General features: G+C 41.7%; 1 protein-coding gene across 1 annotated transcript in view; it reads right to left on the reverse strand.

Moving 5' to 3' along the window:
• Positions 1-16,825, reverse strand: part of LOC129695995 (regulator of G-protein signaling 22-like) — a 152,716-nt gene that overhangs the window by 122,814 nt on the left and 13,077 nt on the right. The window contains exons 5-10 of the mRNA XM_055633416.1: positions 15,238-15,323; positions 13,317-13,482; positions 6,209-6,412; positions 6,025-6,125; positions 5,266-5,651; positions 2,206-2,507 (exon numbers count right to left, since the gene is read on the reverse strand). Of these exons, the coding sequence (XP_055489391.1) occupies positions 2,206-2,507; positions 5,266-5,651; positions 6,025-6,125; positions 6,209-6,412; positions 13,317-13,482; positions 15,238-15,323 (1,245 nt within the window). The remainder of the gene's footprint in view (positions 1-2,205; positions 2,508-5,265; positions 5,652-6,024; positions 6,126-6,208; positions 6,413-13,316; positions 13,483-15,237; positions 15,324-16,825) is intronic.

Below are 16,825 nucleotides of genomic sequence, written 5' to 3' on the forward strand. Positions count from 1 at the left end.
AATTCCAATATATCTTCCAAAAAATGTTTTCAAAAAATTAGACTCAGACATCACAAACTTTATATGGGATTATAAATCCCACAGAATACAAAGAGCACACCTCAGTAAACCAAAAGAGATGGGTGGTCTAGCGCTCCCTAACTTTATGTACTATAATTGGGCGGTAAATATTAAAAATATGATTCACCTGCTGGACAACTCTGCCCAGCAGGTGGACTGGATTATAATGGAGAGAGAGGACTGCGCTCCTGGTAATACAGGAGCGACTCTCCTCTCACCAACGAATTTGAATAACAAACAGTATAATAAAAATCCAGTGATACGTAGTACAATTAGAACTTGGAAACAAATAAAACAGAACTTAAAATTAAGAAATCTATCTCTGCTAATGCCAATAGCCAATAACCCTTCGTTTAAACCCTCAATTATAGATAAATCATTTACACAATGGGGAAGAACGGGAATCAAAACGCTCGGAGACCTGTATGAATTAGGGAAATTATTACCATTTCAACAATTACAACTGAAATATAACTTGAAAAATAATCAATATTTTAAATATCTTCAAATCCGTGATTATCTGAAAAAATATACAAAAGACTATTATAATATGCCCCCAGACTTATTAGATGAAGCCATGAAGATAAAGGCTGAATCAGCAAATCTAATATCATACTTATATAATATTATATTGAATATAGAAATACCTACAACAGATAATATTAGAAGAGACTGGGAACAAGAACTAGCTATAAAAATTTCAAAAGAGAGCTGGGATAAACACTTATTATATGTGCATAAATGCTCGATCAACGTACGACATACTCTAATCCAATATAAAACATTACATAGACTATATTATTCAAAAACTAAAATAAATAAACTTTTCCCCAATGTCTCACCCATTTGTGATAAATGTCAGTCACAAGAAGCTAACATAGCGCACTCTTTTGTTTTCTGTATAAAAATTAAAAAATTCTGGAACGAAATATTTGAAATCTTTACAAAATTATTTAAAACAAAACTACTACCCAAAGTAGAATGGATCATTTTTGGAATATCGGAAGGTAACCCAGAATTAAATATGTTTCAAAGGAACTTACTTAATTATGGGCTAATAATGGGAAAAAAGCTCATACTTAAATTTTGGAAAAATGCTCCAATACCAACAACAAAAATGTGGATTTCAAACATGTTCGAAACACTACACTTGGAAGAGATCAGACTCCTCCTAGCAGGCAAAGCAGATCACTTCCAAAAGACGTGGTCTGCATTTATGAAACTATTACAAGCATAAGGTGCAATAATAAGTTAAAACATAAAGGCTACCAGGACCTGGTAATGGGGGGGGTATAAAATAAATTTTTAATAAAAACACGGTTGGTATATCCTTTTTTGCAGAGTTTTGTGTTACAATAGAGCGATTGATTTTCCTTTCTTCTTTTTTTTTTCTTTTCTTTCTAGGGTCTTATTTCATTTCTTTACTTCCTGCTCTAATTCCTTCCCTAAGGGGTTCTCTTCTCCTAACACTTTCCTGCACCTTCACGATTCTTGCTTACTTTCCTTACTTCTTTTATTTCTATCTTTTTTAAAGCTCAAAAAATGAAGTGGTACAATATAATGTAATAAGATATATGCGATGTATTAATGCGATTTACTGTACCGCTAATAAAAATAAAAAAAAAAAAAAAACTTACACAGGTTGAAACACAAGCATCTTTATTGTTCAGGTCATTAAATACTAAGCAGGTCATCACACTTCACACTGCTACTCATACTGGTAGACAGTGGGTAGGATCTTACACTATGAATGTTATAATTAGGCAGGGTTATAATTACCTAAGCATTCTAATTGGCTAACATGCTATAGCCAATCTACATCGCTTCTTGTAAAAATGAAAAGTAAATAAACGTTAACACTACATTGAGTACATAAATTGTTAAATGCAAATTGCCACATCTAATAATAAAGGGGTTAAACATAATCGCCATACCTAACTGGTGGCTTGCTAACCCTCATACGGTAAGGAGCTGCCTCATTAACCTTTTCCTCCAAAGAGTTGAGGGCGCATTTCGGTGAGCCCAAAGGGCTTTGGGGAGATGCCGTAGGGGAAGACCGTTGCGGGGGCACCGGTGAACTGGTTACAAAAGGGAAGGGGGAACAGACCAACGCGGGTAGTGGGCCGGAGTAGCAGCTGCATTTACTGGAACGGCTGGAACAGCAATCACTTTAAAGTTAAGTGGTGGTGCGTCAAGATTCTGGAGCGCCGGACGCCGTTCCTTCACTGGAAGGAGGTGTAGACGGTTGCGTCTGTAGATGGTACCACCGACATCGACAAGGTAGGAACGTGGTTCCTTTGCGGGGCCATGGATGAACCCCAGTTTGGTGTGTCCTTTGTCTGCCTGTAGTCGGACCACTTGATCTTGGATTAATGGCTTAAGTGGTTTGCTGGTCTTATCGTAAGCACGTTTCTGTGCGTCTCGATTGGACTGCATGCGCTTTTGAACTACAGCAGGGCTGAAAACTTTGGGCTTTAAGTGATCCTGTGTCACGGAGGTCGCGTTCGGAGGGACATCAGGACTTGGGCTGGAGAGCCTAAAACATTGTCTCTCGTAATATTTCTCAAGTTCAACAGGTCCAGGTAGACATCAGATTTGGCCAGATAGGAGCGTTCCATGAGTTGTTTGGCTCTCCGAACAGCGCGTTCGGCAAGTCCATTAGACTGTGGGTATTCTGGGCTGCTGGTAACACGTTGAAAGTTCCACCGTTTGGCAAAGTCTTTGAACTTTTGGCTGGTGAATTTGGTCTGAAGTCGAGCTGGAATGCCATGTATGGAGAAATGTTGTCGAAGTTTCTGGACGACTATTTCTGAGGAGGTTGCAAACCAATTCGAGTAGGAGTCCACTTACACGAGATAGTGCTTCCTGTGCCAGTCGAAGACCATGGTAGAGAGGGAGCAGGTTGGGACAGCAGAGGTTGTTTTCGCTGATGTGGTGCTTGTCTGTTACAGATCGCGCATGATTCTGTTCTTTCCCGAATGTACTTGGTCATTCCATATAACCATATAACCATATAACAATTACAGCACAAAAACAGGCCATCTCGGCCCTACAAGTCCGTGCTGAACACTTATTTTCCCCTAGTCCCATCTACCTGCACTCAGACCATAACCCTCCATTCCTTTCCCATCCATATACCTATCCAATTTATTTTTAAATGATAAAATCGAACCTGCCTCCACCACTTCCACTGGAAGCTCATTCCACACAGCTACCACTCTCTGAGTAAAGAAGTTCCCCCTCATGTTACCCCTAAACTTCTGTCCCTTAATTCTGAAGTCATTTCCTCTTGTTTGAATCTTCCCTACTCTCAAAGGGAAAAGCTTGTCCACGTCAACTCTGTCTATCCCTCTCATCATTTTAAAGACCTCTATCAAGTCCCCCCCCTTAACCTTCTGTGCTCCAAAGAATAAAGACCTAACTTATTCAACCTTTCTCTGTAACTTAGTTGCTGAAACCCAGGCAACATTCTAGTAAATCTCCTCTGTACTCTCTCTATTTTGTTGACATCCTTCCTATAATTGGGCAACCAAAATTGTACACCATACTCCAGAATTGGCCTCACCAATGCCTTGTACAATTTTAACATTACATCCCAACTTTTATACTATTCCGGGTCACTAGATAATTTATTTTGCAAGCTGTAGGGTGGCTTCCATGCCTGGGTGGCCACCGTGGATCTCCTCGTAGCACTCGTTTCGCAAAGAAGGGGGGATGACAGTCTTGTGACCCTTTACAATCTCTCTGCCCTGTAGTACAAGTTTGTCACGTACCAGAAAATAGGGTCGCAGTTCAGAAGGAGGGTTGGACTGTTTGTTTGGCCACCCGCCTTTGATGATTGAGGTTAGCAGCTGGGAAGTTTTGTCTGCAGCGGTGTGTTTGGCGAGGTGGCGCAAGCGGTCAGTTGGAACGAACGCGAATTTCAGAACTGAGAATTTGTCTTGTTCAAATGGGTGTTGTTCGCTGGTAGCGGGTGGTGCTCGAGATCTGCCCCCCAGCATCGTGTCATCCGCAAACTTGGAGATGTTGCATTCAATTCCCTCGTCCAAATCATGAATATATAGATTGTAAATAGCTGGGGTCCCAGCACTGAGCCTTGCGGTACCCCACTAGTCACTGCCTGCCATTGTGAAAAGGACCCGTTTACTCCTACTCTTTGCTTCCTGTCCGCCAGCCAGTTCTCTATCCACATCAATACTGAACCCCCAATACCGTGTGCTTTAAGTTTGTATACTAATCTCTTATGTGGGACCTTGTCGAAAGCCTTCTGAAAGTCCAGATATAACACAACCACTGGTTCTCCCTTAATCATGCGTTGAAGTCTTGCTGGGGCAGCATGGATAGGCTTGCTCAGGGTGGTGACTAACGGCTGGTGATCAATCTTTACCGTAAAGGTTTTGCCGAAAATAAAGTATTTGAATTTAGAGCAGGCAAAAACCACGGCAAGCAGTTCCTTCTCTATCTGCGCATAGCGCTGCTCAGTATTCGTTAGCGAAGCGTAGGATACCGGCATAACATCGCCATTGAAAGAGGTTTGCAGGCATGCTGCACCTAGTCCATACTGGGATGCATCACAGGTAATTGTGACTTGTAGGTTGATATTGAAGTAAGACAGGGTAGGTGCACTGGCGAGCTGGGGTTTTAAAGTCTCGAAGGCTCGCTGGTGGTTTGGGTACCAGGACCAGGTGTTGTCATTGTGGGTTAGTTGACGCAGAGGGGCTGACAACTCGCTGACAACTGATTGGGGATGAATTTCCCCAGATAGTTGACCATGCCTAGATGATGTTAGTTGGTGATGTCAGTTGGTACTGGCTGCTCATTGATTGCTGCAGTTTTCAGCAGCTCAGGTTTTAGCCCATTGCTGGTGAACACGTGACCTACATGGATGACTTCTGGAACTCTGATCTTGCACTTCAGAGGGTTCAGTTTTAAATTAATGTCTCTGGAACGGTACAGCACCTTATGTAGGTTGGCATCATGCTCGGTCAGTTGCATCTCGGCCGTGAACTAGGATGTCGTCAACAATGATCGCATAAAGAAATTCTGCGAACAGTTGTTCCATTGCACGCTGGAAGACTTCAGTAGCAGAGTTGATACCGATGGGCATTCTTAGGAATCGGTAATGGCCGAATGGGGTGGCACGGTTTAACGGGATTTGCTAGAAAGAGTTTTTGGCATCCAGAACGGAGAACACCGTTGCGTTACCGATTTGTGCCGCTACATCTTCTGTGGTCCTCATTGGGTAGTGTTGACGTTTGAATGCTGTGTTCAAATCTTTAGGAGGTGTTAGAGTGGAGGAGTCTTTTTTCATGAGCTCAGTGGTTCTTATCTTGTTGAACACTTTGAGTGACATGACATTTACCCTGGCACCAGTATCGACTTTGGCGATCAGGGGTTTGTTATTGATTATCATGGCCACTGCAGGATCAGTCACTTTGCCTGGGGTACGCAGGTTTAGGGAAAGTACGGTAGACTCAGTGTCTGTGTTATCAGAGTCGTTCCCGTGGGAAGATTCGTCTTGTTCATGGGATCCAGAATCAGATGGGTCTTGTTGAATCAGGTGGAGCTTCGTCCTTGAAGCTGTACTCCCACTAGATCGACAACAACTAGCAAAATGGTTGAGTTTCTTTCAATTATGACATACTTTCCCATGGGCTACGCAAAATTGGCGCCCCCTGTGGTGGAAATAGTTACAGTTGGTGCACCTCATGGCAGGCATGTTTTGATCTTTGCGGGACGCATTGAGAAATCTTTGTGGAGAATAGCTAGCCAGATTCACATTCAGTTGTTGATTAGCATTCACACTATGAAAATCTGCAAGTGGAACTACAGTCTCAGCCATCCGACATGCATGAATCGCTTGCTCCAAAGTCAGTTCTGCGTTCCGCAGCAGTTTGGCTCGCGGCTTGTGGTCGCTCATTCCTCCCACAATTTTATCACAAACTATCTCATTTGTCAACTCACCAAATCTGCATTGAGAGCTGATATGTCAAGTCACTGATGAATCGTTCCACAGGCTCATCGTCTGTTGCATTCGAGCAAAAAATCTTGTTCTCTCTAGGATTCTGTTAGACGGCAGGTCACACAGTTCTCTAAACTTTCTCAGCAAAACCATCGAGTTGTCAATAGATTCAGCCGGCACCACTACCTGACCATTCCCATCCATTTGAGCTGGTGCAAATTCAAACGAGTCAGCGCGGATCATAGCTTCCTGACCCGCTAAATTCAACAGCAGAGAAGCTTTCAAATCATCAGGATCGTTTCGGTGAATGATGCGGATATAATGAGAGTAGTCCTTCTCAAACATTCGCCATCGCTCGGTGATATCAGAATCAAAAACAAGCGGGCCAGGCTCTCAACAAGAGTTAGCCATGTCCTCAAAGCACAACCAAAACTCACAAATAAAAACTGGTAAACTAAATCAATCGTGCTAAACAGATGTGCGGTAGACCCGTTATCTGACACCATGTAAAGAGCTCAAACTCACACAGGTTGAAACAAGCATCTTTATTGTTCAGGTCATTAACTACTGAGCAGGTCATCACACGTTCACACTGCTACTCGTACTGGTAGACAGTGGGTACGATCTTACACTATGAATGTTACAATTAGGCAAGGTTATAATTACTAAGCATTCTAATTGGCTAACATGCTATAGCCAATCTACAGGAGACATTATTTTTAAATTTGCACTTATTGTGAATGTATAATTTCACTGAAACAGATTTCAACTTCAATTGCTGTTAAAGTAAAGTAATCCCATTGTAACTATTGAAACTATGTTAACTGTCTGTTAACATCAGCTGGCAATGGTTCCTGATAACATGGCTATTCTTGACAAGATACAAGTTTTGGATCTATCAAGTTGTTTAAGATTCAAGGTGCCTTGACAAACATGACTATCATGATGAGACCAGTACAATTAGTAGGGGTTTCTATTCTATTCATATTTTGACTGTACAAATTAGTTTACCTATTAAAAGTTAATTCAGGTCATAACACTGTCACCTTCTTTTTTAAATGGCATCAACTTTCACTAAGCAAGATATTTTTTTAAATACTTACTGCCTCAAGCTCACGCAAGCCACAAAAAATGTTTCAAGCGTCATTGTAGCATTTCCTTTACCTTCTGTACCAAACCAGTATGTTGGCAATCATTGAGCGCGAGACTCACGCATTTCGCCCAATTCTCACGCTCCCACGCTGATCAAAAAATATCTCACGCTCGGTCGTGAGAAATTCTGTGATCAACAAGAATTTCAAAATTAATATCAACTGCATGGGCCGTGGGTGTTGGAGAGCCGGGGCGGAGGGAGGGATGGAAGCAGAAGCAGCGGCGGGGGCAGGTGCGGACGGGGAGCGGGGGCTGGCGAGTGTTTGCTGGGCTGGCGAGTCGCTCGCTGCAGCTCCAGCCATGGAGCAGCCTCAGTGCAAGAGTCCCGGGCCGTCGGAAGCATTGCGCTCTGCCGTGAGAGTTTCTGTGCCAAATTCGCCCTGGTGAGCGGCATGGACCAGGCTGCATCCTGGAGGACAACCAGTGGCTGCTGGAAGTAGGTGCCAAACAATGGGTAGAACCAGTAGGAGATAGTGACCTTCAAATAGGGGTAGTTGGAGAAAGCATCCTGCTTGCCTGCTAGACTTTCACTTATTGTAACTGCAGGAAAAATGTTCCCGATGTTGGGGGAGTTCAGAATCAGGGGTCACAGTTTAAGAATAAGAGGTAGGCCATTTAGGACAGAGATGAGGACAAACTTTCTTCACCCAGAGAGTTGTGAATCTGTGGAATTCTCTGCCACAGAAGGCAGTGGAGGCCAAATCACTGGATGTTTTCAAGAGAGAGTTACATTTAGCTCTTGGGGCTAGCAAAATCAAGGGGTATGGGGGAAAAAACTTTCCTGTTACTGATAGGTACTGATTTTAGATGAACAGCCATGATCATATTGAATGGCAATGCTGGCTTGAAGGGCTGAATGGCCTATTCCTGCACCTATTTTCTGTATTTCTATGCTTGAGTATATGGCAATAAAATACGACCACTTGATTTTGAAGCATTCATGCATGGTGGAGGTATAATGTAGTTATGGAGTGATATAGTGTGAAAACAGGCCCTTCGGCCCAACTTGTCCACACCCGCCAACATGTCCCAGCTACACAACCTGCTTTTGGTCCATATCCCTCCAAACCTATCCTATCCATGTATCAGTCTAACTGTTTCTTAAATGTTGGGATAGTCCCTGCCTCAACGACCTTTACTGGCAGCTTGTTGCATACACCCACCACCCTTTGTGTGGAAAAAGTTACCCCATAAAGATATCTCTTAAAAATACTTCAAACAAATAAAATTGAAATCATACTTCTACTTCTTCTTTCGTGTGGCGTGCACAGCCTAAAGTTGTTGGACGACTTGTTCTATTTGATCTTCCGTTTGTGCACGTCGAGTTGATTGCATTAGTCAAAACAGGGCAGACCACGTGAATGTTGCAATCTTCCACCCCATACTTCTACAATGCACTAAAGCATGATTTTAATATATCAAATTTCAAAAAGTACCACACCCTCCTCCACTCCCTCGCTGGGTAATTTTAAAAACGCTCCATGGCCCCTGGTTCAGACAGAGAACACTGCCAGATGTGAGCGGGGAACTGAGGCCATTTGTCCATGATGCCTGGATCCCAATGTTCAGCGTTTTGTGTTTTGGAGTTGGCTAATGTTATTGATTTGTAATTAGCCTGATTTGTAATTAGATGACAAAACCTCAATTTATTAATCCAGATTATCCAGGGGGATGGGATAAGTGTAATATTAAAATGACATGCAAGGTGTCAGGCTGTCTGTCACAACATGCAACCCCGACAACCCATTATTTCCTTCAGTTAAATATTGGGAAGGTAGCACTATTGTCATTTGCCACTCAACTATTATGTTTGTTTACCTCATTGACTATTTCTAAACCCCCCCCCCCCCAAATTCCTTTGACAGGTTGAATAGAAATGTCCCCAATCTTGTTTTATTAATTTAACACGTAGATGAACATCCTCAAGGAGTGTAATCAGATAGAAACTGATTCAGATGTGATGTTTACAAGCTTATTCAAAGAAGGGGCATATTTTAAAGGAGTGACAGAGATACTTACAGAGGGATGTGTGAGGAGGTTATTATTTATCTTTAGTTTTAGCTTGAACCAGGACATCTGAAGATTCAAAGTTTAATATAGTAATTGTGCTGATACTGATGACAACCAACCACGTAATGAATATCATCCATTCCGGAGATTTTATTTTCCTGATTCCATTTCAACTTCACTTGGATTTTAATTATTTCAATGTAAAAGTAATTGGGAATGGGGAGCATTGGAACAAAAAATTGCTCTAGATACATATTAACTGTTATATAATAATGTATGCATGTTGGTAGGTGCAATCAAAACAAAGATCTTTTTCATCATTGTTGTGTTATGAATGCCACAGAAAATATTATATACTCTCAAGATCACAATAAAAAGAACATTATTGCTTAAATATATATTGTTATTGGACTTTGCATTTCGGAAAAGTCCCAGCTGAGAGGAAGATAGCAAAATACTGAAAATATTTTGGGTGAAAATAACTTCAGGACAGTTTGTTAGGAAAATGAAGGAAATTGTAACAGAATACTTATACAGCTAAGTGAGTATAATTTTATGGCTGAGAAATTGTGTTCAACCAATTGATGCCTTCTTTGACCAAGTAACTAGCATGTTGGATAACAAGGAAGCCAATGGATGTAGCAAGTTTTGTTATACAAAATTTGGTCCGTGAAGTGCCCCATAAAAGATTACCGCATTAGATAAGCACCTGTGGACTTGAATGTAATAGGTTAAGTCCAGGGGGTCAGATATGGGGCTTTATGTGTGGGCCAGATATATTTTCAGTGCAGAGGGTCTAGGAGCAAGGCCAAGTGTGCATCTAGAATCAAGGTCTGGAATAGTACTAGGTGTGCAGTCAAAACAGGGACAATGGGAGTGTTCAGCACTGGGAACCTAAGCAGGTAAGCAGCTATGATCAGGGTAGAATAAGGGGGCAGGTGCAAGGCTGGACTCAGGGTCAGGAATATGAGAAGGTATGCAACTGGAGTCAGGGTCAGGAGTAGTGCCAGGAGTGCAGTGAGACCCAAGTTGGTCAACATGGTCAACAGTGCTTGATTATAATCTGATTTCCATACATGAATACAGTAAGATCATTCATGTGCTGCACTTGTTGATCAGAGTCTGGCTCTACTGTGGAATGTAATTTAGCCTAACCTTATTCATAGCTAATCCAATTTAAAGCATAAATATTGCATTCAAGTGTAAGTTAAAAGACTCGCTACAGTATACAATGCAATAGATGATAGACTCAATACAATATACAATACAATGGAAGTATTTTTATAATTCATGCACTGGGCTGCACAATTTCAAGCTGAAAAATACAAAAGCTCCGTACCAATGGGAGGGGGGACACCCCGCTCCCACACCGCCCCCCTCCCCTCGCTCGCTACGCTCCCTTGGGCTTGGTCTTTCGCAATTTCTCGCTCCCAACTCTCACCCAATGTTGGCAGCCCTGAATTTCTGAGTTTTCATGTTCTCTCTGCCGGCATTTACATGCATACAGGAAAAAGAAATGACAGGGAAATAGGAAAAGTGAAAGGTAGAAAAACTGCAGATACAGCAGCATATTGAACTAAGAAGCCTGAACTATTGATCCACTAGCACATGTTAGAATCCTATCTTGCCACTTGGACAATCTAAAAAAAATTGTCTAAAATCTAAAAAAATGAAGAGTCAATAATCGAGGCAATTATACTGTCAGAATGCTGAAAAAATATTTGATTCACTTATGTCCTTCAACAATATGAATCTTCATCCTTACTTGGTCTGGTAGTTTAGTTTAGTTTAGTTTAGAGATAAGGAGCGGAAACAGGCCTATTGGCCCACCAAGTCTGTGCTGACCAGCGATCCCCACACATCCTACACATACTGGGGACAATTTACTTTAAACCAAACCAATTAACCTATAAACCTGTATGCGTGGGAGGAAACCAGAGCACCCGGAGTAAACCCATGCAGGTCACGGGGTGACGAACAAACTGCATTCAGACAAGCACTGGCAGTCACAATTAAACTTGGGTCTCTGGCGCTGTAAGCCAGTAGCTCTACTGCTACACAACCATGGAAAGACCCACCCTATTTGTGATACATTTTGTCAGCTGAAGGAGCTCAACCAAGGACCTTGGGTGCAGCAGATGGAGCATGGCTGATTCAATGTGTGTTATGTCTACTCCTTTCTCAAGGATGTTGGTGGGAATCAGGGAGAGATTATAGAAACATAGAAACATAGAAAATAGGTACAGGAGTAGGCCATTCGGCCCTTCACCGCCATTTAATATGATCATGGCTGATCATCCAACTCAGTATCCTGTACCTGCCTTCTCTCCATACCCCCTGATCCCTTTAGCCACAAGGGCCACATCTAACTCCCTCTTAAATATAGCCAATGAACTGGCCTCAACTACCTTCTGTGGCAGAGAATTCCAGAGATTCACCACTGTGTGAAAAATGTTTTTCTCATCTCGGTCCTAAAAGATTTCCGCCTTATCCTTAAACTGTGATATACATGTTAAGTACCTTCTGTAAATGGTTCACTCAGTTCAGTGAGCAACCATGCGTGGATATTTGCTGGTTCTGCCAGTAATATCTGTACCCCACAAAATACTTGTGTATTTTAAGCAAAAGAAAGAATTTCATTGTACCAAGTATATGTGGCAATAAAGTGTCCAACAATTAATCAAACTCCCATTATTTAAATATGGTATAACTTCTGGAGAACATTTGCTCATTTTGTCCATTTTACCCTTTTTATCCTTCATATGCAAAAATCAATGTAGTTGCAAAGCTCCTAAGAGAAGTAATACTTTCTCAAAAAGGGGAAAGCTAGGGATACACTAGGGATACTTTCAATAAAGCCTTATTCTTTTGCAGTAAGAGCTCCTTAATCTTGAACTATAAACAATTTTCAGTCTGAGCCAACAATCCAAGCCTTCCTGATGCCTATAGCTAACTTTTGTGATAAAATCTACCTAAATACCCTCATTAAGGTATAGTCAATTTCTCTATTCCCTAGTGGACAACCTCATGTTCCCCCACAATAAAGCCTATCTGATGCTTTCTTATTGATCACTTTACTGCCCATATTCTTTCACCTATGTCCTTCTCACAGCTCACTTTCCCTTCGTGGAATCTTAGTCATAGAGTTATACAGAGTGGAAACAGACCTTTCGGCCCAACTTGCCCACACCGGCCAACAATGTCCCAGCTATACTAGTCCCACTTGCCTGTGCTTGGTCCATATCCCTCCATACCCGTCTTATCCATGTTCCTGTCTAACTGATTCTTAAATAATGGGATAGTCCCAGCCTCAACTACCTCCTCTGGCAACTTGTTCCATACGCCCACCACCCTTTGTGTGAAAAAGTTACCCCTCGGATTCCTATTAATTATTTTCCCCTTCACCTTGAACCTATGTCCTCTGGTCCTCGATTCCCCTACTCTGGACAAGAGACTCTGTGCATCTACCCGATATATTCCTCTCATGATTTTGTACACTATCTTAAAACTGTATACTTTTTAATCCGTTCCTTCACCTATCAATAATATTTATTTGAGTCCCAAGCAATGCAATTTGCAGTCCTCCACTGGTTTACAGCCTGTCATGCTAGAAACTGCACTCATTCAAAATTTTCATTCCTCTCTTTGTCTACAATACCATATAACCCCGATTCATTAATCTTTGTTTTATGTATCAACATTTAAGTTAGTACCTTTTTAAAACCTACCCTATTAATATATCCTCAGTAAATTCTAAAAGCTGTCCAAAGTTTATTTTTCATAAGATCATGCTGCTCCACAAATAAAAATGCTTTACAAGTGCCCTATTACACTTTCCCAATACACTTTCCCGCACTTTCCTGTCACTTTGTGCCAGTCTAACTTGATCTCCAATTTCCGTTTCCATCTTTTCTTGACAATCATTTGCTATTTTGTGCAATCACTCTCTTGTAAGAAAATTACACAATGCAGGTCATTCAGTTTATATGCTCACTCTTTGTCACTAGATTCGTGTTTCTCATGTTTTATTCTGCTAATGGTAATACATTTCAGTTATGGTTTCAATAAGCTTAGCAATGGAGGAAGACATAAGTGTCTCTGCACACTGATGTCATATCAGTTTGGCCTTTACCTCTCCGCGACAGATATATAGCTTATCCATCATGTCTTCAGACTTGTCTACAGTTTTAGGGGCAGGTGCTTCTTCTTTTTCAATATGCCATGGGACATATGATCGGTCTACCTGTGGCATCCCAGGGCCAGTTTTGCATTCCAATTGAGACAGTAGTTTTGCAAGTCTGCATTTAATAACAGAAACAATCCTTGATCACTGGATGGTATTGATATGACTAAACACATTTTCTTTTTTCATAAATACCACACTGTATAACACTCAAGTAAAAATACCAATGACATTTAATCTAATAAAATACATCACACCATATGAGGCGACAAGATATCAAACAATACTGAGTTTTGAAGATTGGGTTAATGAGATATAACCCCATCTTTCCTCAGAGGTGCAACTTGAAGGAAAGCAGAGATGGCTTTGAATCCCTGGTCTTGTTTGTCAACATATGGAAACTAGAATACGTGTCAGGAATAAAACTGGCAAAGCTTTTGCTTGCGGCTGAAAGATTACTTTCATCAAACTTTCACAGAGGTGGCCAAATTCTCAATGCAACATCACATTTTTGATGCTTTACACTTGTGTTTTTCTTGGTAAAAAAATACTTTTTAGAAAAATATCAGAGGTACAATTACATTTAAACACAAATACAATTGATTAGAAAATAATGTCTGCAGCCTTTATGCGAGCAAATATTATTGTTATATTTTAAAAAGGAAGAAAAAGTCTATGGAACAGTAATTAGAAAGTTGAGTAATTGAAATAGTAACTCAAGTAGAAAAAACACATAGAAACTGAAAGAATAATAGACAATAGATGCAGGAGCAGGCCATTTGGCCCTTCGAGCCAGCACCGCCATTCAATGTGATCATCCCCAATCAGTACCCCGTTCCTGCCTTCTCCCCATATCCACTGGCTCCGCAATTTTTAAGAGTCCTATCTAGCTCTCCCTTGAAAGCATCCATGGAACCTGCCTCCACCGCCCCCTCCAGAGAATTCCACAGAATCACCTCTCTCTGTGAGAAAAAGTGTTTCCTCATCTCCATTCTAAATGGCTTGCTCCTTATTCTTAAACTGTGTCCCCTGGTTCTGGACTCCCCCAACATCGGGAACATGTTTCCTGCCTCTAGCGTGTCCAAGCCCTTAACAATCTTATACGATTCAATGAGATCCCCTCTCATCCTTCTAAACTCCAGAGTGTACAAGCCCAGATGTTCCATTCTCTCAGCATATGACAGTCCCGCCATCCCGGGAATTAACCTTGTAAACCTACGCTGCACTCCCTCAATAGCAAGAATTTCCTTCCTAAAATTCGGGGACCAAAACTGCACACAATACTTCAGGTGTGGTCTCACTGGGGCTCTGTACAACTGCAGAAGGACCTCTTTGCTCCTATATTCGATTCCTCTTGTTATAAAGGCCAACTTGCCATTCGCTTTCTTCACTGCAGAGCAAATTCCACAGATTAATAGAAAATTTACAGCATGGTCGGAGGCCATTTGGTCCAGCAAGTCCTGTCCCCATTCATGCCCCAAACCTGCAATCATCTCCCTTTCAGTGGCTCCAGAAGTGGATGGACATTCGCAAGAGAATAATTTTTTGAGCTCCAAGGAAAGAGAACAGGACAGATGGGAATGCTCTACCAGGCGCTACCATGATCTTGATGGGTTGAATGACTGTCCTCCCAGCTATAATAATTCTATGGTATTATTACAATAGACAATAGACAATAGACAATAGGTGCAGAAGTAGGTCATTCGGCCCTTCGAGGCAGCACCACCATTCAATGTGATCATGGCTGATCATCCCCAATCAGTACCCCGTTCCTGCCTTACTTCAAGTTTATATGCAATATAGTCACCACAGTGGAAACAAAGTTAAATATTAGTACAATAAAGAAAACAAAAGTTCTTTGAGCATTCACCTGTACTCAATATAACAGTCACTCTTAAGGAATGCTGGGAGTCTTTCATCTTTTATCCATTCAACACCCTGCTCCCGGTTCAAGCACTGAAATTGAAAAACATAACATGTTGGTTAACATATTGGTTTTCTTTATCACATTATCAGGTTACTATCAGAACTGAACAAGGAGGAGGACACAAATGCAGGCTCAGACACAGGGCAGATCAGTCTTCAGAGTTTAATCGGTCCAAGTCGGTACACAGGTAAGCAAAACAGAGGCAACAGTACAATCTAGGAGCAGGCAAAAAACAGAGGTCGAAAAACAGGCAATGGTCGAGGTCACAAGATTTCTAGAGTTGGAACGAGGTAATACCAAGTAGCATACACAACGAACTGGCAATGAGAACTACAACACAAAGGGTTTAAATACAGACTAGCAGGGGATAACGAGACACAGGTGAAACACATCAGGGCGGGGCCAATAATCACATCAGGGTAAACGACCTGACAGGAAATGGGACCTGAAACAAGAGGAGATGCGAGACACCAAAATAAAACAAGAATGCACACTCTAATACTAAAAAACAATAAGAAACAGAAACTAGATCAATCCCGAGACCTGACAGTTACTTACAAATGAAGGAATAGATTTAATTAAAACCCCAAGGAAGGTGTGAAGAAATGTGCATTAAACCAGTGCAAAGATCTTCAGTTATTGGTAGATTTAGTAGGCTTTAATTACATTCACAGCCGCCGACCAGTGGGTTATCACCTTATGCAACTTCTATTGAAAAATCAAACACACCATTTGAACAACATTTCAGTAATTTTAGAAATAGCTTTGTAGACAATAGACAATAGGTGCAGGAATAGGCCACTCAGCCTTACGAGCCAGCACCACCATTCAATGTGATCATGGCTGATCATCCCCAATCAGTACCCCGTTCCTGCCTTCTCCCCATATCCCATGACTTTGCTATCTTTAAGAGCCCTATCTAGCTCTCTCTTGAAAGTATCCAGAGTACCGCCCTCCGAGCCAGAGAATTCCACACTCACAACTCTCTGTGTGCAAAAGTGTTTCCTCATCTCTTTTCTAAATGGCTTCCCCCTTATTCTTAAACTGTGGCCCCTGGTTCTGGACTCCCCCAACATGTTTCCTGCCTCGGGAACATGTTTCCTGCCTCTAGCGTGTCCAAACCCTTAATAATCTTATACGTTTCAATAAGATACCCTCTCATCCTTCTAGACTCCAGAGTATACAAGCCCAGCCGCTCCATTCTCTCAGCATATGACAGTCCCACCATCCTGGGAATTAACCTTTTAAACCTACGCTGCACTCCCTCAATAGCAAGAATGTCCTTCCTCAAATTCGGGGACCAAAACTGCACACAATACTCCAGGTGTGGTCACACTAGGTCTCTGTACAACTGCAGAAGGACATATTTGTTCCTAAACTCAACTCCTCTTGTTATGAAGGCCAACATGCCAGCTTTCTTCACTGCCTGCTGTACCTACATGCTTACTTTCACTGACTGATGAACAAGGACCCCCAGATTCCGTTGTACTTCCCCTTTTCCCAATTTGACACCATTTGGATAGTAATCTAC

This window comes from Leucoraja erinacea, chromosome 4 (assembly GCF_028641065.1).
Source record: "Leucoraja erinacea ecotype New England chromosome 4, Leri_hhj_1, whole genome shotgun sequence".
NCBI classification, from domain to species: domain Eukaryota; kingdom Metazoa; phylum Chordata; class Chondrichthyes; order Rajiformes; family Rajidae; genus Leucoraja; species Leucoraja erinaceus.